General features: G+C 46.1%; 1 protein-coding gene across 1 annotated transcript in view; it reads left to right on the plus strand.

Moving 5' to 3' along the window:
• The window catches only part of EFEMP1 (EGF containing fibulin extracellular matrix protein 1), a 79,217-nt gene that overhangs the window by 47,737 nt on the left and 4,897 nt on the right, over positions 1-26,583 (plus strand). Inside the window, exons 4-7 of the mRNA XM_029911903.1 lie at positions 11,671-11,793; positions 14,592-14,711; positions 17,764-17,883; positions 24,141-24,260. Of these exons, the coding sequence (XP_029767763.1) occupies positions 11,671-11,793; positions 14,592-14,711; positions 17,764-17,883; positions 24,141-24,260 (483 nt within the window). The remainder of the gene's footprint in view (positions 1-11,670; positions 11,794-14,591; positions 14,712-17,763; positions 17,884-24,140; positions 24,261-26,583) is intronic.

The raw sequence follows: 26,583 nt of genomic DNA on the forward strand, positions 1-26,583 counted from the left end.
AAAGATCTCACACAACTAAGTGATTGGGCAACAAAATGGCAAATGAAATTTAATGTGGATAAATGTAAAGTAATGCACATTGGAAAAAATAACCCCAACTATACATACAATATACTGGCATTAGAAAAGGTTCAGAGAAGGGCAACTAAAATGATTAGGGCTTTGGAACAGGTCCCATATGAGGAGAGATTAAAGAGGCTAGGACTTTTCAGCTTGGAAAAGAGGAGACTAAGGGGGGATATGATAGAGGTATATAAAATCATGAGTGACATGGAGAAAGTAAATAAGGAAAAGTTATTTACTTGTTCCCATAATATAAGAACTAGGGGCCACCAAATGAAATTAATGGGCAGCAGGTTTAAAACAAATACAAGGAAGTTGTTCTTCACACAGCGCACAGTCAACTTGTGGAACTCCTTGCCTGAGGAGGTTGTGAAGGCTAGGACTATAACAGGGTTTAAAAGAGAACTGGATAAATTCATGGAGGTTAAGTCCGTTAATGGCTATTAGCCAGGATGGGTAAGGAATGGTGTCCCTTGCCTCTGTTTGTCAGATTGTGGAGATGGATGGCAGGAGAGAGATCACTTGATCATTATCTGTTAGGTTCACTCCCTCTGGGGCACCTGGCATTGGCCACTGTTGGAAGACAGTATACTGGGCTAGATTGACCTTTGGTCTGACCCGGTACTGCCGTTCTTATGTTCTTATGTAACATATGGAAAGGGAATAGAAAAATACAGTCACTAAGAAAGTGATAGGGGTCAGGGGCACCAGAACACAGGGGGCCAAGGGACCATGGCCCTCCCAGTTTTTAAAGTGAACGGGCCTGGTCAGTCCACTTTTTGCCACGGGCCCAGCCCCTTGCCCCTCCTCTTCCCCCCGAGGCCTTGCCCCCTGACCAGGCCGGAAGCTGGAGCCCAGCCTGGGTAAGAGCGGCCCTGGGTCTGGGAACTTGGGCAGCTGTGGGGAGCCATGGACCCTCCACCTGCCCAGGGTGGGGGGGCCCCAAGAACAGCTCCCCATGTCCCCACCCCCCCAGACTCCCCGCCCAGGGCAGGTGGAGGGTCCACAGCACCCCACAGCTGCTCAGGCGGCTCTTACCATGGCCCAGCTGCTGCTCTTCGGCCCCTGAGGCCCCACCCCCCGGCCAGAAGCCGGAGCCAGGTCAGGGTAAGAGCCACACAGAAAGCTGTGGGAAGCCATGAACCCTCCACCTGCCCTGGGCAGGAGACACGGGGGGTGGGGACATGGGCCTTCTTGTTGCCCTGGTGGGGATAGATTTAGGCATTTCCCAGGAGAAATTTATATAAGATAGCAGCTATTCTGAATCACTCAAAAAAACAAACATTAGTATGATGATGACACTGAATTTTGGGGCGGGGGGGGAAGAGGATGAAGAGGGAATAGAGAGATGTCCAAGAATGAGGTCATAAAAGTACATTATTTTCTATTCTAAAGAGGTTCTTATACCACACTCATCATCATAGTATATGAATGCCTTCCAGTAGTGCACTAAATAATGTGACTAACATCCATCATGTGTTTGTTCTCTCATCGCCTTCCCAAGGAGAGACGTGTGTGTGCAGTGGAGTGTTTTGTTTTGGAAAATACAATTTATTTATACACACAAACATACACTTGCATTGCTATATGTTTATGTTAGTGAAGGCAAGGTCAAAGAAACATGCCTTGTACTTAGAGTGGAAGGTTTGTGATGATTCTTAGTTCCTGTGGGAATTCATTCCACAGCCATGGGCCAACTCCCTAGAAAAGCCTGTCTTCTGCAAACTGCATTCCCTCAGTGGTGACAAATAAGCTCCAGTCATAGGTGTCTGCATTAGGTAGAGGCCAAAAGGCATGGATTCCCAATAGCCTCATTGCTATTCATATTCTGCTGGAGAGGGTTTGTCCTGAAAGATCAAGTGGAACAAAGAGGTGTGGTCCATGGAATAGCATGTGTAAACTGCTATTTTTTAGCATGTTAACTCAATTAAACCTAGCATATATACATCTACCCAAGCTGGAAGTAGCTCCTCCAGCTTCAGTACAGACATACGCAATGAGTGAGCTGGTACTAAATGAGATATGTGGTTCATTTAATGTGAAGAAGCAGAAGTGAAATAAAAATTACTGGAAACATGACTGATTTGTCAGATTTAATGACAGTCTCGGATCAGACACTCTTGTTTCTGTGTTTGATTCTGAGCTGGATATTCTATACCATTTATCCTAATAAAAGCTTTCCATTTAAACAAAAATAGTGATCAGAGAAGATAGATGGTACAAAACAATGTGAATGAAATAGTCTGGGAACAGAAAACTTGAAGCTTATATTAATTATATATAGAATTGAGGTGTATGGTCTATTGCCATCACCAACCAAAGGATAGATGGCAGTAGGAGGATCCCTATACTATATACAGAGGAACAACCCGCATCATCAGATTGACACAAGGCCCTATATTTGAGGGCTATTATCACTTAGAATCATAGAATCATAGAATCATAGAATATTAGGGTTGGAAGGGACCTCAGGAGATCATCTAGTCCAACCCCCTGCTCAAAGCAGGATCAATGAATTATTGATAGTTCTGACAAGTTGTCTTCAGTTAAGAGCTTAGGAAATGCACATATCAAGTTTAATCATAGAGGGTAAAAAACCAACGGAGAAGTCCACACAACGGTGTTTGCAATAGCAATGGACTTTAAAATGACCTTGTAACAGAACCCTTGGTGATTCCTCCCTCAGGAAGTAGGGGAACTTGACCACATCCAGTTATCTACCCGGGGTGGTCACAATATAGGCCCACTTCCCTATTTGCAAGGGGAGCTCTGCCCTTTATAGTTAGTTGGTTAGTTAGTTCCCATTACACCTCTGGTGTTTAGGGCAGCGATGAAGTTCCTCCACGCCTGTCTGTTTCTGGCAAGTCATTCAATGGTTCCCCAACTGTGCCCCAGGTTTTTCAGCTCAGCTTCCACAGCTCTTCACCTTGTTGTTTTTGGGAAGCCTCATTTTCATTTGCCATCAGGTGTCCATCTTATTGCTATTCTGGTGATGGAATCAGTTTTTATCTGAAGCACATGCCCAATCCATCTCCAACGCCTCCTGGCAATGATGGTGGTCATATCTTCTTGGCTGCACTGTGTGAATAGGTCTTGGTTTGAAATTATTCTGGGCCAAAAGATATGGAGGATTTTTCTGAGGCAGGCTGTATGGAATGAAGACAGTTTGGACATGTCATACTTTGTCATTCCCCAGCATTCTACACTATAAAATAGTGTTGAAAGTACTCAGCTCTGATAAAATCTTGAGTTTCGTTTTGGTGTTGTATTTTGATGATTTCCAGACTGTATTTAAGCTCCCGAAGGTGTTCCTGGCTTTATTGATTCTGTTCTGGATGTCCTGGCTTGTTCCACTGTCTTTGCTGATGGTGCTGCCCAAGTATGTGAATGTTTCTACATTGGTGAGAACATGATCCTCTATCTGTACTGATGATGGTGAGGCAATATTAAAGGTCATGATATCTGTCTTATTGTGGTTGATTTTCAGTCCAATTTGCTGGCTGAATGTGTTGAATCAGGTTGTTTATTTTTGTATATGATGTTGGGTATTGTGATAGGAGAGTAAGATCATAGAATATCAGGGTTGGAAGGGACCTCAGGAGGTCATCTAGTCCAACCCCCTGCTCAGAGCAGGACCAATCCCCAGACAGATTTTTGCCCCAGATCCCTAAATGGCCCCCTTAAGCATTGAACTCACAACCCTGGGTTTAGCAGGCCAATGCTCAAACCACTGAGCTATCCCTCCCACCTGATTAGCTGCAAAGTCCAGGTCTTCAAGGGATGAGAAGGGTGTCCATCTAATGCCTCTTGGCATGTCTTCTGTTCTACGCCACATTACCCAGTCAATGGGAATGCTGAAGAGGATTGCAGACAAGACACACTCCAATGTACTCCTGTTTCTGGTGTCTGTGCCTTGTCTAAAGATCCCCAGAGTCTGTGTCGGTGGGGGCTTTCTGCTCCTGGCACGTTCAACCATACCGGCTTGGTCTGTGAGGGAGGGGCCAGACAAAACAGACACTCTGGTCCTACAGGTTGGGGGTTAGCACAGGGCTAGGGAACTGGCTAGTCTATAGTGCTACCAACGATCCAGCCCCAGTGTAATGGGTTTGGGGAAATTGCTCTGACTGGCTCTTTGAGACAGGTTCAGCCTGTCTGTCTTACCTTAAGAGTCCGCTATATCCTAGGCAGGAAACCTTCACCCTGACCCTGAGGAAGAGTTCCCTGTACAGCTTCAGGAGTCACTCCTGCAGTCTGCTGTTTAGGACAATCCTTCTCTCCTCTCCTGCCCCTGCCCCCGCCCCCGCCTGCTTTTTCCTCCCTTTTAAAGGCCTCCTCCCTATCATGCATAAATGACAAGGCTGGAAGAGTGGGGCTAGCCCTGCTGCCAGGACCTCTCTGGCCCCTTACTTGTCCATGTGGGCCTATACACCCCAGCACAGACCTACTTGTTAGAGCTGAAGCTAAGTTTTCCAGCAAAGGTAGCCACTACTTACAAGACTAGTCTACTTCACAATCCTATAAAGCAAGCATTCATGACAAACCTAACTCTCCATTAGTGAGATAGTGTTAAGGTGGCCCAGTCATTTAAAAACTGAACTCTGAGACAGCAACAATAGCACAAGATGTGATGGAGTAGGTGTAAAAGCCTTTATCAAAAGTGAGTTGTACAAAGTTTCTCATGCCAGACTGATGAGTTCATAAAAAAGAAATAAAATTAATACTTATTTACACTGTCTTATTGCAGTATGCTTTTGGAGTGCCTGTTACTGAAAAGAGTGTGTCCCTCTAGCAAGGCTGTTTGTCCAGAGCATTGCTTGCTCTGGAGCAGTGACACTTCTACCCATTTAGTTGTCATCAGAGGTTAAATGTGCCTCGTTCCAGGAATATTATTGAAAAGGTGAAAGTATATAAGCAGTATAAACAGCTTTCCTCCATTTTTATGCAAAGACTAGGCGTCCCATACAAAGCACATTGAAGTCAATGCAGTCATATTGACTTCACTGCAATTTGGATCAAGCCCTTAATGGCCTGTCTGTTCTGTGCTAGGCAGCCTGGTCTAGTGCCTGAAAAACCTGCTCTGCATCTGAACACGAGCTTCTCAGCTGTCAGTCCAGGACAGTGGAATCAGCTACTTCTATAGTATGCTGTATATTAGTATGCTGACTTCAGAACTGATAACATGCAGAAATGAAAAGGACAGCGCAAGAGTTAGACCTTTATTTGAGCTGTCAGATTTAGAGGAAGTATATAGCTAATATTTGGACATTTGAGAAAAGGGCAAACACTGAAAATTAATTCAAACTGTTGATAGTTTATTTTTTATTGAATTTTGTGGTCAAAATTATTTTCATTTGATATGTGAAAGAATCCATCACTTTTTCCAAAGCACCACCCAGAATCTGCCACAGGTGATGTTCTAAGATCCCCAGTGCCTGTACAAATAGAGAGTTCAGCTGAGATTTGTAAACTAGAGATCATGAGTTTTAAGGAATTTGTTTATTCAGCCTACAGCTTCCAGTTTGTGTAGAAAGCCAACATTACAAAGTCCTTTCACTGTTCTGTGTCAGGTTACAATAAGAAACTCTAAGAAACAAGTTGGATGATCAAATGATAAAGCAAATTGTAATTTAGTTGTATACAATCCTTATCAACACACAGAGCGTAATTATAACTAAGTACACCAAGATATTATGAAGAAAACAAATCAGAATATCAGAAAAACACAATAGTTACTCTTTTGTATACTTTTATTTATCTGCATTCAGTCTGACTTATAAACTGCATTGAATCGTACATATAATTACATACACAAAAAACTACATTAAAAGAACATTGTTGAGATTACAAAGTTAATCATTTAAAAGTTAGGAAATGCCAGAATTCAGTTGCCTGTGCAAACTTCATTCAGCCCCCTTGTGTGTGAGAGAGTACTATTGCTTTACAGATTGGGAACCGAGGCACACAAAATAAGGTCAAAACCATCCACTAATTCTGGGTGCCCAATTTGAAATACTCTGATTTTTCAGAGTACTTAACATTATATAGCATGTATATGTTCAAACCACAGCTTCCATTGGCTTCAGTTGCAGCTGTGAGTGCTCAGAACTTCTGCAAATCAGACCACAAGGTCTCAAGTCAGGCAATCAGAAAATGAGGAAGGATAATTAGTGGCCACCCACTTGTGAAAAGTTTGGTTTAAGTGATTTGAGTAGCATCATGTAGGTTCTCTCTGCCAGAAGCAGGGGTAGAATCCATGTCTCTAGGGTAGGGGTTCTCAAACTTCATTGCACCGCGACCCCTTTTTGACAATAAAAATTACCACACAACCCCAGGAGAGAGGACTGAGCCCTGAGGCCGCCCAAGCCCCGCCACCCCAGGCGGGAGCAGGCCAAAGCTGAAGCCTGAGCTCCACCACAGAGGGTGGGGGTGCCAAAGCCAAAGTCCAAGGGCTTCAACCTTGGGCGGGGGCCTGTAGCCTGAGTCCCGTCACCCAGAGCTGAAGCCAAAACCCGAGGCCCGCTGTGAGGGCTCGGGCTTTGGCTTCAGCCCCAGGTCCCAGCAAGTCTAATGCCAGCCCTGGCAACCCCATTAAAATGGGGTTGTGACCCACTTTGGGGTCCTGACCCACAGTTCGAGAACCGCTGCTCTAGGGCATCATTCAGCTGCCTTAACCATGAGACCCTCCTTTCTCTTCCTGCAATTCCCTGCCTCATTCTCTACACATTTTCCATCCCTGTTCCTCCTGATCTATGCTAGGGTAACCAGACAGCAAGTATGAAAAATTGGGACAGGGTTGGGAGGTAATAGGAGCCTATATAAGAAAAGACCAAAAAATCGGGACTGTCCCTATAAAATCAGGACATCTGGTCACCCTAATCTATGCACACCCCATCCCTGGCCCCACCAAGTCAAAGGACTTCCTCCTCAGTCTCCTCCTAGAACTAGCCAAGATGGCCATCCATCACTTCAAGAGGAGGAAGCTGGGCACAGGGCACCCAGCGACTGTGGGGCCTATTTCCTGTACCTCGTCTGCTCACGTCTCCAGGCAGAGTTCCTCTGGGCAGCATCCACTGACTCCTTGGATACTTTAGAGAAGCAGTGGGCGCTGTCCAGGGTTCGCTGCTTGGGGTTCTCCTCTGGATCCCTCATTTTTAAAATCTTACCTCACTCCTGCTCCTGTTTTTTTCGTTTGTTGTCTCAAGAACTCAATTGTAGCCTGGGCTTTGTGGTCCCTCCTCCTTATCTGAAGGGCAAGCCTTTAGTTATGGGCAGGCCTAGACCCACCTGCCCCAGTGGTACAAATAGTACACACTTTCCAGCTTCTGCAAGAAATGAGGCAGGGATTCTACAGACAACAGCCTTCTTTGGACACTAACCTGATCATCCCCAGAGCAGATCCATCCTGTGTACTAAATGTGGCCAGGGTTCTGTGAAAAAATAGAATCATAGAACTGGAAGGGACCTCGAGAGGTCATCTAGTCCAGTCCCCTGCACTCATGGAAGGACTAGGTATTATCTAGACCATCCCTGACAGGTGTTTGTCTAACCTGCTCTTAAAAATCTCCAATGATGGAGATTCCACAACCTCCCTTGGCAATTTATTCCAGTGCTTAACCACCCTGACAGTTAGGAAGTTTTTCCTAAAGTCCAACCTAAACCACCCTTACTTCAATTGAAGCCCATTGCTTCTTGTCCTATCCTCAGAGGTTAATGAGAATAATTTTCCCCTCCTTTTTGTAAAAACCTTTTATGTACTTGAAAACTGCTATCATGTCCCCCCCCACAGTATTGTCTTCTCCAGACTAAACAAACCCAATTTTTTCAATCTTCCGTCATTAGTCATGTTTTCTAGATCTTTAATCATTTTTATTGCTCTTCTCTTGCATTTTTCCACATATTTCCTGAAATGTGGCACCCAGAACTGGACACAATACTTCAGTTGAGGCCATATCAGTAGGGCCATACCAAATTCACAGCCATGAAAAATGCGTCACAGACCATGAAATCTGGTCTTCCCCTGTGAAATCTGGTCTATTGTGTGCTTTTACCCTATACTGTACAGATTTCATGGGGAAGACCAGTGTTTCTCAAATTGGGGTCCCTGACCCAAAAGGGAGTTGCAGGGGGGTCACAATGTTATTTTAGGGGGGTTGCAGTATTGCCACCCTTAGTTCTGTGCTGCCTTCAGAGCTAGGCGGCCGGAGAGCAGTGGCCATTGGCTGGGCACCCAGTTCTGAAGGCAACGCCCCGACAGCAGCAGCACAGAAGTAAGGGTAGCAATACTATACCATGCCACCCTTTACTTCTGCACTGCTGCCTTCAGAGCTGGGTGGCCAGACAGTGGCAGCTGCTGACTGAGGGCCCAGATCTACAGGCAGTAGCGCAGAAGTCAGGGTGGCAATACTATACCATGCCATCCTGACTTCTGCACTGCTGCTGGTGGTGGCTCTGCCTTCAGAGCTGGACTCGCAGCCAGCAGCTGCCACTCTCCAGCTGCCTGGCTCTGAAGGCAGCGCCACTGCCAGCAGCAATGCAGAAGTAAGGGTAGCAGTACCGCAACCCCCCTTACAATAACCTTGTGACCCTCCCACAACTCCTTTTTGGGTCAGGACCCCTACAATTACAACACCATAAAATTTCAGATTTAAATAGCTGATATCATGAAATTTATTATTTTTAAAATCATATGACTGTGAAATTGACCAAAATGGACCTTGAATTTGATAGGGCCCTAATTATCAGGGCAGAGTAGAGTGGAAGAATGACTTCTCCTATCTTGCTCGCAACACTCTTGCTAATACATCCCAGAATGATGTTTGCTTTTTTTTTTTTGCAACAGTGTTACACTGTTGACTCATATTTAGGTTGTGATCCATTATCATCCCTTTCTGTAGTACTCTTTCCTAGGCAGTCATTTCCTATTTTGTATGTGTGCAACTGATTGTTCCTTCCTAAGTGGAGTACTTTGCATTTGTCCTTATTGAATTTCATCCTATTTACTGCAGACCATTTCTCCAGTTTGTCCAGATCATTTTGAATTTTAATCCTAACCTCCAAAACACTTGCCACCCTCCCAACTTGGTATCATCCACAAACTTTATAAGTGTACTCTTGATGCCATTATCTAAACCATTGATGAGTATATGATCATATAACTGAAGACTATCATAATGTGTATGCAGAAGGAGGGCAGATTCAGGTGTACAGACAACCTTAATTCTGTCATTTCCTACCTTTAAGTGCTTTAACTTTGCAAACTTAATAATGTTCTCTCAATGTCATTTTGTGTGTGTAATTTCCTAACTTTAAAAAAAGAAATTCATCATGTGGCCTTATAATGACATCCACATCAGCAGGGTTGGAATCTTTAGATGTGCTGCACAGACCTCTGCCACTTGAGCTAACAAGTAACTGAAAGCAGTTTGTTTAATCCTGTACATGTACCAGCACTACAGAAGGACGAGACATTTTGCTAATGGATTTGAGATGGGGGGACACTCACCTCTCAGGAGCGCCTTCTCTCAGTTGGGTGTGACCCTGCACTCTTTCTCTTTCTGCTCCCGACACCCCCTGTCGGCTATTAACCTCATCAGGTGGGTCTTCAGTGGCCCAGCCCTCCAGCCAGTTCACACACTTTCGATATGTGAACAAACAAGCAAGTCCCTTCCGGGGTAACAAAAGTACAACAGGGCCTATCACTATGCCCTTGTTGGTACCTGCAGCACTGTCTGTGGGCTCAGTCCTTAGCCCCTTCTGAACTAGCTTTAAGTCTGTCCCTGCCCTAGTATGGAGCAATGCCCCCAGGGCTTTCTCCCTGAAGACTCTTTGCCTTTAGGGTTCTGTGATGTCCCCAGCTCTCCAGCCAGGTCACTCCTTCACTTACATTGCCTTCCTGGGGTAACAAAGTTTAACAAATGGTTAGCCCACTGCCAGGTCTTCAGTCCCATCCTAGAGCCCTTTAAACTCCAGCTCTGTGCTTGGGCTTCTAAATGAAACTTGTCCCCTTCTCAGTACAAAAAGAGGTCACCAGAATATTTTTTAACATGCACAGAACAACATATTTTTCACTAGTCTCATTCTTGAAAACAGTTGAAGCATTGTAGCTGAATATTCAACCTACAAAAGATACCCAGCAGTGACAATTTCAGCCCAAATAGTTAATATTTCGAAAGTTGTAAGCAATTGAAAACAGGTCTAATAATAGGTGGCGCTACCAGCCCAACCTAGAATAAATTCCTATGGAGAAAAAAATTAATATTGGAAATATTTTAAGATACAATCGGTCAGATTTAAGTATTGTTAGAAATTTTTGGTTTGTGACCCAAAGGAATCAAACAGTTGTGACACTCTGTAGCTCAGGGGAACACCAAGCACCCCCATGTTCATCCTTGTAAAATGATTGTGTGGGATCCAATGCAAAGTTTGTCATGTCGGGTATCTTTGGAAGGCTCACGATGCACTGAGCATTCTTGTTACAATAATGTTATAGTAATGTTATAGGTTATAATTTCATGTATGCAGTTATGAGGCTGAAAATGTATCCTCATGGTTTAAAATAAGCCCAGGCAAAAACTCTCCATGAGTGGAGAGGCAGTTCACACCTCATCAGGGCAGGTATAGAACAAACCCAGCCCAGCCTCACAGGAACAAAGGACACTGGCCTAGGCAGCAACAAAAGGATCTGTTGGACTTTTAAGTGAGTCACCCTCCTTCCTTTGGCCAGTTTGGGACTGTGATGAGGTAATGCTCATCTGACTCTCAAGGCGGGGGGGGGGGGCAAAGCCAAGAGGGCAGAAAGAATATTATAAAAGGGAGAGACTTTGCCATGCTCTTCCTCTCTCTTCCACCTACATCTACAGACGCCACACCAAGCTACTGAAGCGCTGATCAAAGGGGAGAGCCTGGCTGAAGAGCAACCAGCCAGCCTGTGGTGAGAAGCATCTAAGTTTGTAAGGGCATTGAAAGTGTTAAGATCAACTTAGAATGTGTTTTGCTTTTATTTCATTTGACCAAATCTGACTTGTTATGCTTTGACTTATAATCACTTAACATTTATCTTTGTAGTTTATATTATCTGTTTGTTTATTCTACCTGAAGCAGTGTGTTTGGTTTGAAGTGTGTCAGAGACTTCCCTTAGGATAACAAGTCTGGTACATATCAATTTCTTTGTTAAATTGATGAACTCATATAAGCTTGCAGCATCCAGCAGGCACAACTGGACACTGCAAGACGGAGGTTCCTAGGATTGTGTCTGGGACCGGAGATATTGGCTACAGTCATTCGGTTGCACAATCCAAGGAGCAGCTTACATGCCAGAGGCTGTACGTGAACAGCCCGGGAATGGGGGTTCTCACAGCAAAGCAGAGTAAGGCTGGCTCCCAGAGTCAAGGATTGGAGTGACCTAGCAGATCACCCGTCCAGATAACACCAGAGGGGAACGTCACAACAGTGTTGTGTGTTCTGTAAACAGAATAAACCCTGGCATAAAAATCTTTTGAACGAATTTGAAACTTGCTATCTTCATTTAAAGTATGGTTGGAGATGGGTAAAAAATTTTAAATTTGAACCAAAGTTTCTGACTAACGTTGTATTTGCTGTTTTATGAAGATATAGATGAATGTGCAACAGGAACCCATAACTGCAGGGCAGATCAAGTATGCGTCAATTTAAGAGGGTCTTTCAGCTGCCAGTGTCCCTCAGGTTACCAGAAACGCGGGGAACAGTGTGTTGGTAAGTTCTGAACTAGCATAAGCGATGTTTGTTGGTTATCAAGGTTCATTTTCAAACTTTATGTGGAACTATAACTCCATATAATTTAGAAACAGGCCCGCCGATGGCGGGGAGGGAGAAAGGGGGCAATTGCCCAGGGGCCAGGGCAATTTAAAGGGGCCAGGGGGGGTGGGAAAGGTTGGCTGCCCGCCCTCCCCAGATGCCTGCTCAGGGCACTCAACCCAGCAGCCAGCCTTGGCTGGGGAGAGGAAGGGGCGGGGCCAGAGCCGGAAGGGAAGAGGCGGGGCCAGAGTCTCTCCTCTTCCGGCCACACTGCCCGGTGCAGCGCAGCAGCTGCCCTGGGGCTCAGCTTCTCTAGTGACAGTGGCCGAGTGAGCCGGAACCCGCCCCGGCATGCTCAGAGTCGGCTCCTGTCCCCAGAAGCTGAGCCTGGGCAAGGCAGGGAGCAACAACAGTGGCAGCCCTCTCCCTCCCTGCCCAGGCTCAGCTTCTGGGGACAGGAGCCTACTCCGAGTATGCCAGGGAGGGCGGGGGGACTCCGGCTCACTCGGCCACTGTCACCAGAAGCGGCAAGCTACTGCCGCAGCCAGGCACTCTCCCAAGTAACTGCTGTGCTGCACCGTGCATCATCCGGGCGTGGCTCCGGAGCCTGGCGGCCAGAAGAGTAGCGAACAGCAGTGGTAGCCAGGCTGGCACAGCAGGAGGACAGAGCCCCCTGCTCAAGTAACGTGGGATGGGGAGGAGGGGATGGGGAGAGCACGGAGGGCCCGGGCTGGGGGCAGGGTGGGGAGGAGTCCCATGGAAGGGGTCATGTGGGGGTGTCATGTGTCCCCCCTCTTAGCTGATGCCCCTCTTTGAGTCCCTCCCAGTAGTCGCCTCTGGCAGGGCTCCTAGGCATGCGCAGGATTGTACCGGCAATGGCGAAGGCAGCCAGCCAGGCACGGGGAAGCCATGGCTGTGTTGGAAGAGCATGCCCAGCAACACAGCTGGCAGCTCTCTGGGCACCAGCAGTGCAGCTGGCAGCAGCTTGCTGGGCATCAGCCAGCACAGGTGGCAGCAACTTGCTGGGCACCAGCCAGCGTAGGTGGCAGCAACTTGCCGGCACCAGCCAGTATAGGTGGCAGCACCACCTAAATGTCAGGTGGACCGCATCCACGTGGGCTGGGGTCCCATTGACTGTTCTGCCCTGGGACCCAGAATTGCTGTTGGAGGATCTGTTTAGAAAGATGATGGATGAAAAGTAAATAGTCTCTAAAGGATGGAGCTACAAACTATTTTAAGCATATTCAATACTTTTAATTGAATTTAGCTGTTACTATATTTATTACTTGTATGGGGGTAGTGCCCAGTGGCCCTCGGCACAATTGTGAGCCAAGTGCAACTCCCAGTAAAATCAATGGGAGTCTTTCCATTGACTTTAGTAAGAGTTAAATCCAGTGATACAGGCCTAGGCATTGTGCAGACGCACAAGACAACACAGTCCCTGCCTTGAAGAGCTTTGCATGGATTTCGTTTGTTAAGCTTGTAAAGGTCATAGCTAAAGAAGATTCTCCCGTGCATGCATGGCCAACTTAGCTATGTAGTAGAAACTGTTCTGCAGATGCACATGAGCTGGGGCAGAGGTCTGTGGCTTGACCCATGCATAGCTTGCAACGTGCCAAGAGGTCAAGGTAGGGCTGTTGAACACTTTATACTGTTTGTAGGTGGAATACCCGCTCGGCTGCACTTTAGGAATGCTGAAACTGGGAAAGGCAGCATGCTCCACCCCAGAATTATGGCCAGTCTGCAGGGAAAGTTAATACTGCCTGAGATAGCATTGACTTCAATCATGCAATCTTATTTCCTCCACTGAGTCAGAGAGCACAGCCAGGGGCTGGCAGCCAGTGGCTATAGGGAACTGCTGTGCTGTCTTGCCTAGGAAGGGATGGAGGGGGATGAGGGGAGTCCTTTGAGTAGCTGGCCAAGTCCTGTGGGGGGATGGAGCCCACATTCCCCTGAAATCCCAGCTCTCCACTTCTTTTCCAGGCCTGATCCCTGCTCACTTCACACCCCTGTCACTCCCATGGACTCGGGACAGAGAGAGTGCTTGGATTCTGAATTGCTAATGGATCCACAGAGGTTTAGCATTAAGTTGTTGATATGTGTACTTTTGTACAGAAAAGGAGCTTAAGAGCCACTCTGCTGGTCCACTTTATGTCTGGTCAAGATAGACTCATAGACTCATAGACTTTAAGGTCAGAAGGGACCATTATGATCATCTAGTCTGACCTCCCGTATGATGCAGGCCACAAAAGCTGACCCACCCACTCCTGGAATAATTCTCTCCCTTGACTCAGCTGTATACCTTCTCCTCCAATGGAACTCCCACTCAAACTCCCCTGTTAGCAGCGCTGTTCGCCGGCTCGCAGCCCTGTTCCATGTAGTCAGGAAGCATGTTCTAAGTTACATAACAAATACAGAGATCAATACTACAGTATGGGTGTGATTTAAACACCAAATAAAGGATAATGTTTATGTGTATTGACATCATTGGCTGAGCAAACATACTCAGTGTAAAGCTGATTTTAACAAAACTTAAGACATGAAGACAAGAGAAAGAGCACAATGCTGTTCCCATTGAAGTCAAGGAGGGAACTTAAGTAGGAGCAGAATCGAGCTGCAAATTAGCTTCTCTCTTTTCATTTAATCAGATCCAGCTCACTTTACACTGTTTATTTGGGCACAAGATGGCAACAGTGAACTTTTGTTATTACATTTGAGCTAACATTTTTACTGTTTTGCTCTTGTTATGGTAACAGACATAGATGAATGCAATCTCCCTCCATACTGCCACCATCGATGTGTGAACACTCCAGGTTCCTATTACTGCCAGTGCAACTCTGGGTTCCAGTTAGCAGCCAACAACCACACTTGCGTAGGTAAGCACTTCTCTGTATATCCATATGAACCAGCCCATGTGGTTACAAAAGACAACTACTGACCCATTGCTAGCTTTCATCAGCTCAAGTCAACAGGCAGAATATTTTAAAGTATGTCATGCTTTCCTAGGCTTACAGACTCTTGGAACTGATCAAAGTAATAATCTTGAGGAACACAGAATCCTTGGACACAAAAATGGAGACTCGCTTTGAAAATGGATTATTTTGTTGGCAGACTGGTTTCTGTGGGCCATGAATTTGGCAATCTGGTCATCAGGGCGCTGAACTCATTATTAAATCTTGGGCCTGACTCTCCTCTCAGTTACACTGGTTTTATACTAGTGCTCCATTGACTTTAATGGAGTTACTTCTGATCTACAGCAGCTTAAATGAGATCAGAATCAGGCCCTAAAACTGGAAACTGGAGAAAGCAATGCCAAGTTCTTACAGCTAAGGTTAATTCGCAGCAGCACATGATAAATATATTGATGAAAGAAAACGTGTCTCGGCATTTCAAATGTGAATCCTTGGGAAATAGTATTAAAAATTAAAATGAGTGATTTGGGGCACACTGAGGACTAGTGCCATTGTAAATAAAATGATAAAGAAATCCTAGTAACTGAGCCATAAGACCGTTACTGAGTTTGATGGAATCTACAGGATTTTTTATTGGAAGACCTAGAGTTAATAAGAAGAAAGGAGGACATTAGGCTGCAAGCAGATTTGCCTAATGAGGTGCAAGATACATTCAACATGACTATTTCTTTTAGTAACTTTTTGGTAGAGGGATGTTATTTCTAAAGTGAAGCAGATAAGAAAGGTGATTTTCCAGGGGCAAGCATAGATTTATTTCCATATGTGGCAAAAACTACTCAGTCACACCAGTGAAGATACATGCAATCCATGAAAGAATTTATGAAGAAGGGAACTAAAGTTTCCATTTCATCCACTGCTATTGTGTGGGTTCGAATTAAGAAGTGGGGTGGGGGAGGAAATCTGTTTTCACTGAATATGACTAAGCTAAATGGTTATATGATACATAAGACTAAATCATCCCCCACTTTGAGCTTGAAATGACCATAACGGGAAAACAGATCTTCAGCCCCCAAGAGAGGATGTTGCAGAAGTCCTGGTCCCACTGAAATCAATTGAGTTTTTGCCATTGACATGAGTGGAGCTGAGATTTTACCCAGGGTATGGTGGATTTGGGAAAGGAATTGGCCATTGAAATCTACGGATGCTGTGACTGGCAGGGAAGAAGCCCACCAATCACTGGGCTTCTCCAGAGGTTTCACAGCTGCCACCACTGCTCCAAAGCATTGCCCATGTGATATTCCATATACATACAAAGGCCTTCTCCATGGTGTTGAAATGCCACAGAAGGTAAGTTACTGCTACTTCTACAATGGTTTAGTTATAATTCCAGATTGTCTTGAGGTGGTATACATCACACAGAGCTGCTATCCCCTCGCTCCACTCCACCATCGCTGAGTAGAACACATCTACAGTGTCTGCAACAGGGGAGAGGCAGCTTCCTGGGGTGGTTGTGAAAAGGAAGCCACCCTCCACACACTTTCCCATCCCCAGATCCCTTCACAGGTACTGAATCGTTCTCCTCCAGACTGTGTGAGCAGAGGGGAGCCCATAGCTTACAAGAAATATTTCTTCAGATATTTGTATGACTATAGCACCAAGAAACGTGAAAGGTCCTTTACAGCACATCCTTCTCCTGTTACCAACCTCGAAGCACAACATGTCTCATCTCAAAAGGAAATTTTACAAATGGCTGATTGCCATTTTTGCTATATAATGTGGCTGACTGTTTGCGATGGGTATATCTGTTAACTGTTATATTCCTATGACACCTCAGAAATCCACAGTGGATACATTTGTGTAACAACTTTTATATCTCTTGAAAGTGGATGAACTTTAGAGAAGCATATACAGTAGATACATTTGTTTTTTCTGTCTTTTTGTTTAGTGTTTCTGATAACATTGCTCTCACAAATGTCACTGCACTTTTATCAAAAAGTATTTAACAGAAAAAATGCTTCATAGTCATTCCTTCCCATCCACATCTTAAACATATATGGGCTAAATGTTTTACTCCCTAGTTGAATTTTTTGTGAATGGTTGATTTTAATAGGCATTTTGATTGTAGAGAAGTGAATTTTGTCAGTTGTATTAGTTGTATCTGCACCTGAATATTTCTGACATTGTTTATATGCATTTTAAAAGCCCATGAAATAAAAAATATATTAAAACTGTAAAAGTTCAATAATGGTTGCATCTGATAAAACACATTAGGATGTGAATGAAGAGTATTTTCTCTTGTATTCCTCCTCTGTGTACACTAAAAATCTACATACAAGTTGATACACATAAATAAATTAGTCAACGGTGTATGGAAAATAAGTGTTAAAGACTCCAGAGAGGGGTATTGCAGGTTCCTGTACATAACTTTCCATTGAAAATGCCTCCTTTTTCAGATTGCAGTATCCTCACACATGTTCTTAAAATGGGCACATCATAGAAATAATCTAGCATCAAAAAATGCCTTCCCCCAATATGGTCTATGCCTTAGAGCTTTGCAAAACCCTCTACTGGTCTCAGTGGCTCATGTTATAATTGTAATGGAATTTAAAAGAACAGATTTTAAGAGTAATAAATAGCTCAGATAAAATCTTAACCACTGCATGCTGAGAGGTCTTATCAGTATGTGTTCCTTATATCAATTATTTATAGACTTGGCATTTCATACCTGGAAAAAAAGATGCTGGAATGTGGAGTTTAATAGCTGTACTAAACATTTTTGGAAGAGTTCATTACATGTTAGAATAACTCTCATTCCTGGAAAAATATTCCAGTTTTTCTACAAGGAATGAAGAGCACAGATCTGACACTGTTCCAGCAACTGCAAAATCTTTATTGATACAATCTACTAACTTTTGCAAAGTGGTGGACCCAATCTAAAGACTAATCAATTTGATCAGCTTAATTATCAGATACAAAGAACAAGATGTGCATGAAGATATGTAACCTTTCTTTTCAGACATAAACGAATGTGATGCCAACAACCCATGCGCACAACAATGCTACAATATACTTGGTTCTTTTATCTGTCAGTGTAATCCAGGATTTGAGTTAAGCAGTGACAGAATCAACTGTGAAGGTAAACTATGCTTTATACATAATGTCATAATAGAAAGATATTGGTACATGATAACTGCCATTTTTCTGATTCTGCAATTTTTCTGAGAAGTTATTCTGTGAATTAAAAGGTATGGGTGGTTCTAGTCAGACTGAGGTCTGGCGTCCCTATTGGTGGGTACAGTTTGCAGCCATAAAATTTGATATCATATTTTTGCACCTGCCAGAATGAATTGCAGACACATGTGTGAGTAGTTGTACCTATATTCAGGTAGGTAGAGATGCTGCTACTCAGTTGTGCACTCACAATTCAGTTGCAAGCACAAAATTGTATATACACATTTTTCAGGCAACACCTGGGTCGGGGGACACACTTCTGAAAACTTACTCCTGAAACTAACTTGAATGGTGTTTGATCTAATACAGAAGATCATGACAAACTAGAAATGAAGGCAAACCCAAACAAGGATAACTCTGTGTGGTGTAAAATTGCTCTAAACAAATCCTCTTAAACTTGTCATTCTAAAGAAGAGACAGTTGTGCCTTTGAGTTGCTTTTATGCAAGTGGATGTCCAAACAGCATACATCTCCTGACAATTATACAATCAGCACTTAATTTTCTCTGTCCGAGCCCCACTGGTGTCCTCTAGGCAACTTTGGAGACATGGTGATTGTAGGAAGCAGGAGCAAGCCTTCAACATGATGTCTCCAAAGAGCCCCCAGCCCAAGAGTAAAGGACTGAGCTCAGGTCTCCAATATGATAAGACACATTATGGTAATGTCAAGACACCCCCTAATTCTATTGATTCAGCTATTTTTTCAGAAATATCACATAAGTTGTTAAATAAAATTAAATTCCATCCTAAATTGCTTTTGCTGACAGCTAATCAATTAGGCAAAGCTACAAAAGCCAAAAGAGAATGGCATGCAGCCAATACTATTTGAAGGGAGAAAATGGTCCTTATCCTCTTCCCAAGACCAGTTCACATTGATTACAGTGGGAGTTGCATACATATGTGAGGGCAAAACATTTTCCCTGAACTAAATAACCAAAGTGGTCAATACTTTGATCGGGGGGGGGGGGGGGGGGAATCACATTTTGGAACACTAAAAAATGACTTTCTAAAATTATTTTCCCAAACCTGTTCTGAAGGCTTTTTCATTTAATCTCAGTATATTTCATTTAATCTCTAGAGTATATTTCTTAAAAATCTGATCTTTAGAGATAGTTAAATATACCCAATAGAATTAGCTTTTTTAGTGACAACTTTAAGTTGCTTAAGCGTAGCATTCATTTCAGATTATGGAGAACTTCCTTCTTTCAGACTGGATATATTTTACTTCTGTTAAAGCTAATGTGTAGTAATTGTAAATTAATATATTAATACTTCGAGTGCTTGCTCATATCAATTCCAATTAGGTGTGCGCGCGCCCCATGCACGGCTGTCGGAAAGTTTCTCCACTAGCAGCATCCGTCGGGTCGGCTGTGGAGCCCCCTGGAGTGGCACCTGCATGGCGCTCAATATATACCCTTGTCAACCTGGCACCCCCTCAGTTCCTTCTTACCACCTATTGACGATGTTGGAACTGTGGTGTCTTGTTCTGCAAGTTCTTCATGTTTCCCTAGCTTTGGTAGATAGTTGTTGTTTGTTTTTTGTTGCTAGTTCTTTGTTTTTGTTTTAGTTAGTGGCAGTTGGGTTGGGGAGTTACCCTCCACCCCGACTATTTTTCCTCGGGGCTTCATGCCCAAGACCGCGGGATTCAAGCCCTGCAAGTCCTGCTCCACATCCATGCCAACAGGCGACCCCCATGACTCTTGTCTAAAGTGTCTGGGGGAGGCTCACCAAGCCAAGAAGTGCAGGATCTGCAAGGGATTTCGTCCTCGGACTAAAAGGGAGTGGGACTTTCACCTGAAGCAGCTCCTTATGGAGGCGGCACTTAGTCCCCAGCCTCCTTCGGGGCGGCAGGACCCGGCACTGAGTTCTTCGGTGAGCAGCGCCCCGGTGGCAGTACTGGAGGCGGCACCGCGGTTGGACTCTGGCTGAGACCCGCGGCACCGCACTCCCCGGCAATGAAGCCGGCAACATTGATTCAACACCGCTCCCACTCTCCAGCACTGAAGCAGCACCCAAAGCTAGAGAAGGGTGGCTCTCCTTCACAGAGACCCACTTCCCTGGAGCCAGCCACTGTGGCACGTCCCCGAGGGAGAGCCCAGCAGCGAAGGTTGTGGAAATGGCACCATCAGCTTAGGCCCCATTGGGGGAACCGTTGAGTCTGGTGCCATTGGACTCCCCAACCTGCAGTGTTGTGGAAGTCCAGCTGCCTTCCACCCCGCTCACTTTTGCGGCTGCAAGGGACCTCATTGCCATGATGGCATCGAGGTCCCCTCTGCTCTATGCCAAGCCTCTGGTGCCCCAGCGGATGGCACCGTCTCAAGGCAAGCCAGCGTTGATCCGACCTTCGGCACCGTCGGCTCCAGTGGTCGAGCCTCGGCACCGCTCCCATTCCCAGCACCGCTCCTGTTCCCAGCACCTCTTGGAGTCCCAGCACTGCTCTCCATCGCGACACCAGTCGGACTCGCAGCATCGCTCAGGTTCGTGTCGACGCTCCTGATCACGGCGCCACTCCGCCCGCCGGTCGCAGAGCAGGTCCCAGACCCAGCACCAATTCCGGCGCCGCTCATCATCTCAACGCAGCTCCAGGCCACGGTACCTCTCCAGATCCCAGTACTGCTGCAGGTCCCAACACTGCTCCCCAGTCTCGCAGCACCACTCTCTTTCTCCTTGACACCGCTCACCGGCGCAGATTTGCTCAGCACCACCCTGGCCCTCATGGTCCGGTTCTCGTTCCTTGGGTTCGGAGACAGGATTGCGGTTTTCAGACCGGGACCGCCGCCAGTTGGACTGTGGCTGCCCTGATGCAGGGGCAGGACCATGGCAGCGCACAGGCAGGGGCCCACCCAGTGGCTGTTCTGGACCCCATGGGCGTAACACCAGGCCCAGGGTGCACAGTCTGGTGCTTCCTGGTTGGCCACTTCTGAACCACAGGTACCGGAAGCCTCCACCGGTCGGCCTGCTCCTGGGGGTGTGGAGGAGATGTCATGCCCCCTTCCCACCTCGAGACCCCCTCTGACTCCAGTTCCCGAGCTTGGGCCTTCGGTCAGCGATGCAGGGCATTGAGCCCCCATGGCACGGGGGGTCAGGACGACTCTCTCCCCCCATGGCCTCTTCGTCCTCCTTCTCGACGAGGCTGTAGTGGGCACCTCTATCTCTGGGCCACCCCCCATAGATATCCATGCTTATCAGAACCTCCTGTGCAGGGTGGCACACAACATGAACCTGCAGGCCGAGGAGGTGGTGGAATTGGAGGACCCGGTGGTGGACATTTTGGCCCAAGAAGGTCCATCAAAGGTGGCCCTGACCCTCATCAAGACCATCCAGACCAATGCCAAAACCATCTGGCAGACCCCGGCCTCCATTCCCCCTACAGCCAAGGGAGTCAAATGTAAATACTTTGTCCCCTCGAAGGGGTATGACTATTTGCTCATGCACCCGCAGCTCTGCTCACTGGTGGTTGTGGCCATGAATGAGAAGGAGAGGCCCAGCACCCAAGCTGAAGGACCCCAAGTGGCTGGACTTGTTTGGCCACAAGGTGTACTCCACGGATGGGCTCCAGCTCCGGATTGCCAATCAGCAGGCATTCATGAGCCGCTACAACTTTAACTCCTGGAACTCCATGCTGAAGTTCAAGGAGCTTGTGCCTCCTGAGTCCAGGGAGGAGTTTGGGGCCTTTGTTGATGAGGGCAAGATGGTGGCACAGACCTCTTTACAGGCCTCATTGGATACTGTAGACTTAGCCGCGTGTACCTTACCCTCGGGGATTGTCATGAGGTGCACCTCCTGGCTACAAGCCTCTGGCCTGCCACCTGAGGTTCAGCAGATGCTGCAGGACCTAGCCTTTGATGGGGAGGGCCTGTTCGTGGAGCAGACTAACTCTAGGCTGCATAGCCTTAAGGGCTCAAGCGACCATGAAGTCCCTGGGTATGCACACCCCAGCAACCCAGCAGAAGCATTTCAAGCCCCAACAGCCGCAGCAGCGCTCCTACCCTCCTCATCCAAGGCAGGACTCTTACAGGCGGTGGGGGCAGAATGGCAGGAGGAAGCCCTCCAACCCCCCGTTTGGGCAAGGCCAGGGCCTGATCAAACCATCCTCAGGTTCCTAGCAGGCCTTTTGAAGGGACGCCCAAGGACGGCATACCAGCCTTACTGCCAGATCCTTCTCCACCTTTTTTTAATCGTTTATCCCATTTCCACCGTGCATGGTCTCAAATAACCTTGGACCGCTGGATCCTTCGCACGGTGGAAGCGGGATACTCTCTCGAATTTTGTTCCTTCCCGTCCTCCCACCCCCCTTCCCCATCCCTCTTCAGGGACCCCTCTCACAAGCAACTCCTTATTCAGGAGGTTCAGGCACTCCTCGCCATGGGGGCGATAGAGGAGGTTCCGTGAGTACTAAGGGGCAAGGGGTTTTGCGTCCTTTTTTCCCGGGATCTAGAACATGCTGGCAGACCACCTCAGCAGGTCCTTCCACTCGCACGAGTGATCTCTCTCTGACTGGATGTCGTCCACCACATCTTCCAAAGGTGGGGGTTTCCCTAGGTCGACCTGTTTGCCACCTGCAGCAACAGGAAATGCCCAGCATTCTGCTCCATCCAAGGTCGCAGCCCGGGCTCCCTCATGGACGCGTTTCTCCTTCCCTGGACAGGTCGCCTGCTCTACACCTTTCCTCCATTCCCCCTAGTGCACAAGGTCCCGCTCAAGATCCACAGGGACGGGGCGAGGGTGATTCTGGTAGCTTCAGCATCCTTCCCAACCTGCTCACTCAGGACCATGGTCGCCTCTGTCATCCCGACCTGCGGTCCCTCCACCTCGCGGCTTGGAAGCTGCATGGCTGAACCCCACGGAGCTTCTGTGTTCGGACCCCATAAGGCTGGGCAGCAGGAAGCCCTCTATTCAAGCCACATATCTGGCAATTTGGAAATGGTTTTCGTGTTGGTGTGACCAGCTCCGCACACACAACCTCCAGGTGCCAGTGCCCCTCATTTTGTAGTACCTCTTGCACCTGAAACAGCAAGGCCTGGTGGCATCCTCCATGCGGGTTCACCTCACTTCCATTTCAGCCTTCCACCCAGGCGCATCTGGACACTCTGTCTTCGCCAACCCGATGGTTGGTCGCTTTCTCAAAGGCTTGGACCATCTCAATCCTCAAATCCAGCAGCCTATCCCTGCATGGGACCTTAACCTGGTCCTTTCGCGACTCATGGGGCCCCCATTCGAACCACTGGCTATGTGCTCCCTCCTGTATCTTTCCTGGAAGACAGCTTTCCTGGTCGCCATTACGTCAGCGAGACGCGTCTCCGAGCTGAAGGCCCTCACCTCAGAACCACCTTACACGGTCTTCCACAAGGATAAGGTACAACTCAGACCGCACCTAGCCTTTCTCCCCAAGGTGGTGTCGGCTTTTCACACAAGCCAGGATAGTTTCTTGCCCATTTTTTACCCAAAACCTCATGCTGGTCCCCGGCAACAGCAGCTGCATTCCCTCAATGTCCGCAGGGCCCTCGCTTTCTACATCGAGCGCGCCGACCCCAGCTCTCACCGTACAGTCCACTAGGGCCCAGGCCTCATCAGCGGCATTCCTGGCCCAGGTACCAATCCAAGAAATCTGCAGGGCAGCAACTTGGTCCTTGGTGCATACCTTTGCCTCACACTACGCCATCGTCCAGCACACCAGAGACGATGCAGCTTTCGGTAGAGCGGTGCTACAGTCAACATTCCTTCACTCCGACCCCACCCCCTAGGTAAGGCTTGGGAGTCACCTAATTGGAATCAATATGAGCAAGCACTCGAAGAAGAAAAAACAGTTACTCACCTTTGTAACTGTTGTTCTTCGAGATGAGTTGCTCATATCCATTCCACACCCGCCCCTCTTCCCCACTGTTGGAGTAGCCAGCAAGAAGGAACTGAGGGGGTGCCGAGTTGGCAGGGTCATATATTGAGCGCCATGCAGGTGCCACTCCTGGGGCTCCACAGCCAATCCAACAGATGCTGCTAGGGGAAAAAACTTTCAGACAGCCGTGCATGCAGCACGTGCACACCTAATTGGAATGGACATGAGCAACACATCTCGAAGAACAAGTTACAAAGTTGAGTAACCATTTTTTCCTGTGAGAAGATAGGTTTTAAGACAATAAATTCAACCTATTTTGCTGTTCTACAGATATTGATGAATGCAGAACTTCAAGTTACATATGCCAGTATCAGTGTGTCAATGAACCTGGGAAATTTTCATGCATCTGCCCTGAGGGATACCAGGTGGTAGGAGCTAGAACATGTCAAGGTAAGTGTACTGATCTTTAACATTTTAAACTACTGCAATATTAACATTTAAAACAAGACTATGACTACAGGTTTTGTGTGTGTCTGTGTATGTGTGTGTGTGTGTGTGTGAGTATCTTTTGTAAAAGGATTACCCATATACTAGAGTAAGAGAGGGTACAACATTGCTTGACAATTGCCACATAACTTACATGAGTTACATTTTATTAAAAATTCTGATCTCTCTCTTGGGATTTTTATGATTTCAGAACAAAATTTTCAAACTTGGGTGTGTAGTAAATTTAGATCCCTACATCCATAGTTCGGCACTTAAACAAGCAGCCTGATACACAGAGAGATGAGTACCTCTGAAAATCAAGCCAGTTGTTCAGGTATCTAAATATGGATTTACATCAGCTGTTCCATTTTACATAGACTCCTGAGTCTCATCACACCACAAGTGAAAGACAACTGTTCTTTCCAGTAACAGAAAAAAGGTGTGAGAATTTTTCAAAAGCATATTGAATGTATAGTATATTTATAAAACAGAACAAATGTACATATATCAACATTCAAATCAGTTTTCTTTCCCTTCTGCTACTACAGGCCCGGTGGGGCTTATGTTAAATACATGAAGTGATCTCTCTCACCTGGGCAAGTAGTCTGTATTGTGAAATCAAACAAACAGCACAGTATACTAATTACAAGAACTGTATGCTATATAAGCCAGAAAATTGTTGACGCAGTCTTGATTTTTAGAATTTAATAATTTTGCAACTTATTCTCAATAAAGAACAAGGAAATAACACAAATGGATTCTCTGTCACTATTTTGGAGGCTCTGCAGTAACTCCATAACTGAAGTTGTAACTAAGCTTCTGTTCTAAATCTGAATATGACAATTCTTATCTGCAAGCTACCCTCCACCAGAAATTTCTCATGCATACTGTCTTCTTAGACTAGGTTGGTTTTGTTTGTTTGTTTTTAATTAGAGCTTAATTTGACAAAATATTTTGGAGAATTTTTTGTTTTGGTTTTGTAAGAGTAATTTTTTTTTTTAGAAACTCATCTCCTTTAAGAGATTTGGTCTAGAAACTTCAAACTTATTTCATTCAGTTCTTCTCAAGGATAATGAGTACTTTTGAGTATTTTGAGGATGGATGGGTGATTAATTTTAGAGGGTTATTTGTTATTATTATTTGGTGTTTTGAAACCTTTGGTATGTTTTGGCAGAAATTATAGATTCAGCTAACCCTTCAGACTTGTGTGATCTCATTTTTGCAACTTTAAAATAAAAAGTCTTGAACATTAATACTGACTACATGAGCAGAAAGTGCATTAGTCATTATTTCCTTAACATCCACACCTCCCCATAACCCAGCGTTCCCCTTACCTGCACTTTTTCTGCTCCAGACACTCTCAGCTCCACCCACAGCTACTCTCTCGTAACTCATAGCTCTCATCAGGAGGGTCAGAGAATGATGAATCTTCACAACCCCACTCACTGCCCTCAAACCCTTGCTCTTTGATATAGCAGCTCCTCCAGCACCACTCTTAAAAGATTCTCCCTGCTTCTCCCAACTCCTGTCTGGTGAGATAGAGCAGATACTGCTGTGCTTTGCTTTCTGGGACAGGATCTTCACCTTCTGCAAGAGGTGAAAGTACAAGAGGCAGGTGAGGGAAGATTTTCACAAACACACCCAACCCCATCAGAAAGGCAGAATCTCCATTCCTGTCTCTGATGATTTGAAGCCTTGTGGAATATTTACTTCCCTACCAGTCATGCAAGACAAAGATGACTTGATGTTTAGAACAAGCCACAGTGTACAGATCAATGGGGTTGGCATGGCATACACTGAATGCAACACATCACAGGAGCCCAGCACAGGGCAGCTGGGCTCCAATGTCATTTAGAGAATAAGTTCTGGGCATTGTAGGTATGGGTACAGTGGGGCAGAAAGGCTGGGAGAGAAGAAACAGCAGGCACAGCAAACTGGCAGAACCACTAGAAGGCATATGGATAGGGGCAGGAGACTGGAAAGTCAAGAAGGTAGGTGAGGCTCACTGAGCCAGTTGTGGCCTTGGATGGGTACAGGGAATGTCAAAACCCCAATTCACCCCCTGCAAGTGACCCTGTCAGTGCTGGAGCACAGGAACCGCCTCTTCCCCAGAATCAATCTACTACCTTCCTTACTGCCACCCATACAGAGTTTAAGTGCTCTACCAGCTTCAGGTTCAAGAAACCTATGAAAGGAAGGTGGTCGGGGGGAAACCCTGGGTCAAATTTGCACCTATCTGTTTTAAACACTTTCTATAAAACCAAAGGGTATTCTCAGATAAAAAACT

Source organism: Terrapene carolina, unplaced genomic scaffold (genome assembly GCF_002925995.2).
Source record: "Terrapene carolina triunguis isolate 2854851 unplaced genomic scaffold, T_m_triunguis-2.0 Scaffold132, whole genome shotgun sequence".
Taxonomy (NCBI): Eukaryota; Metazoa; Chordata; order Testudines; family Emydidae; genus Terrapene; species Terrapene triunguis.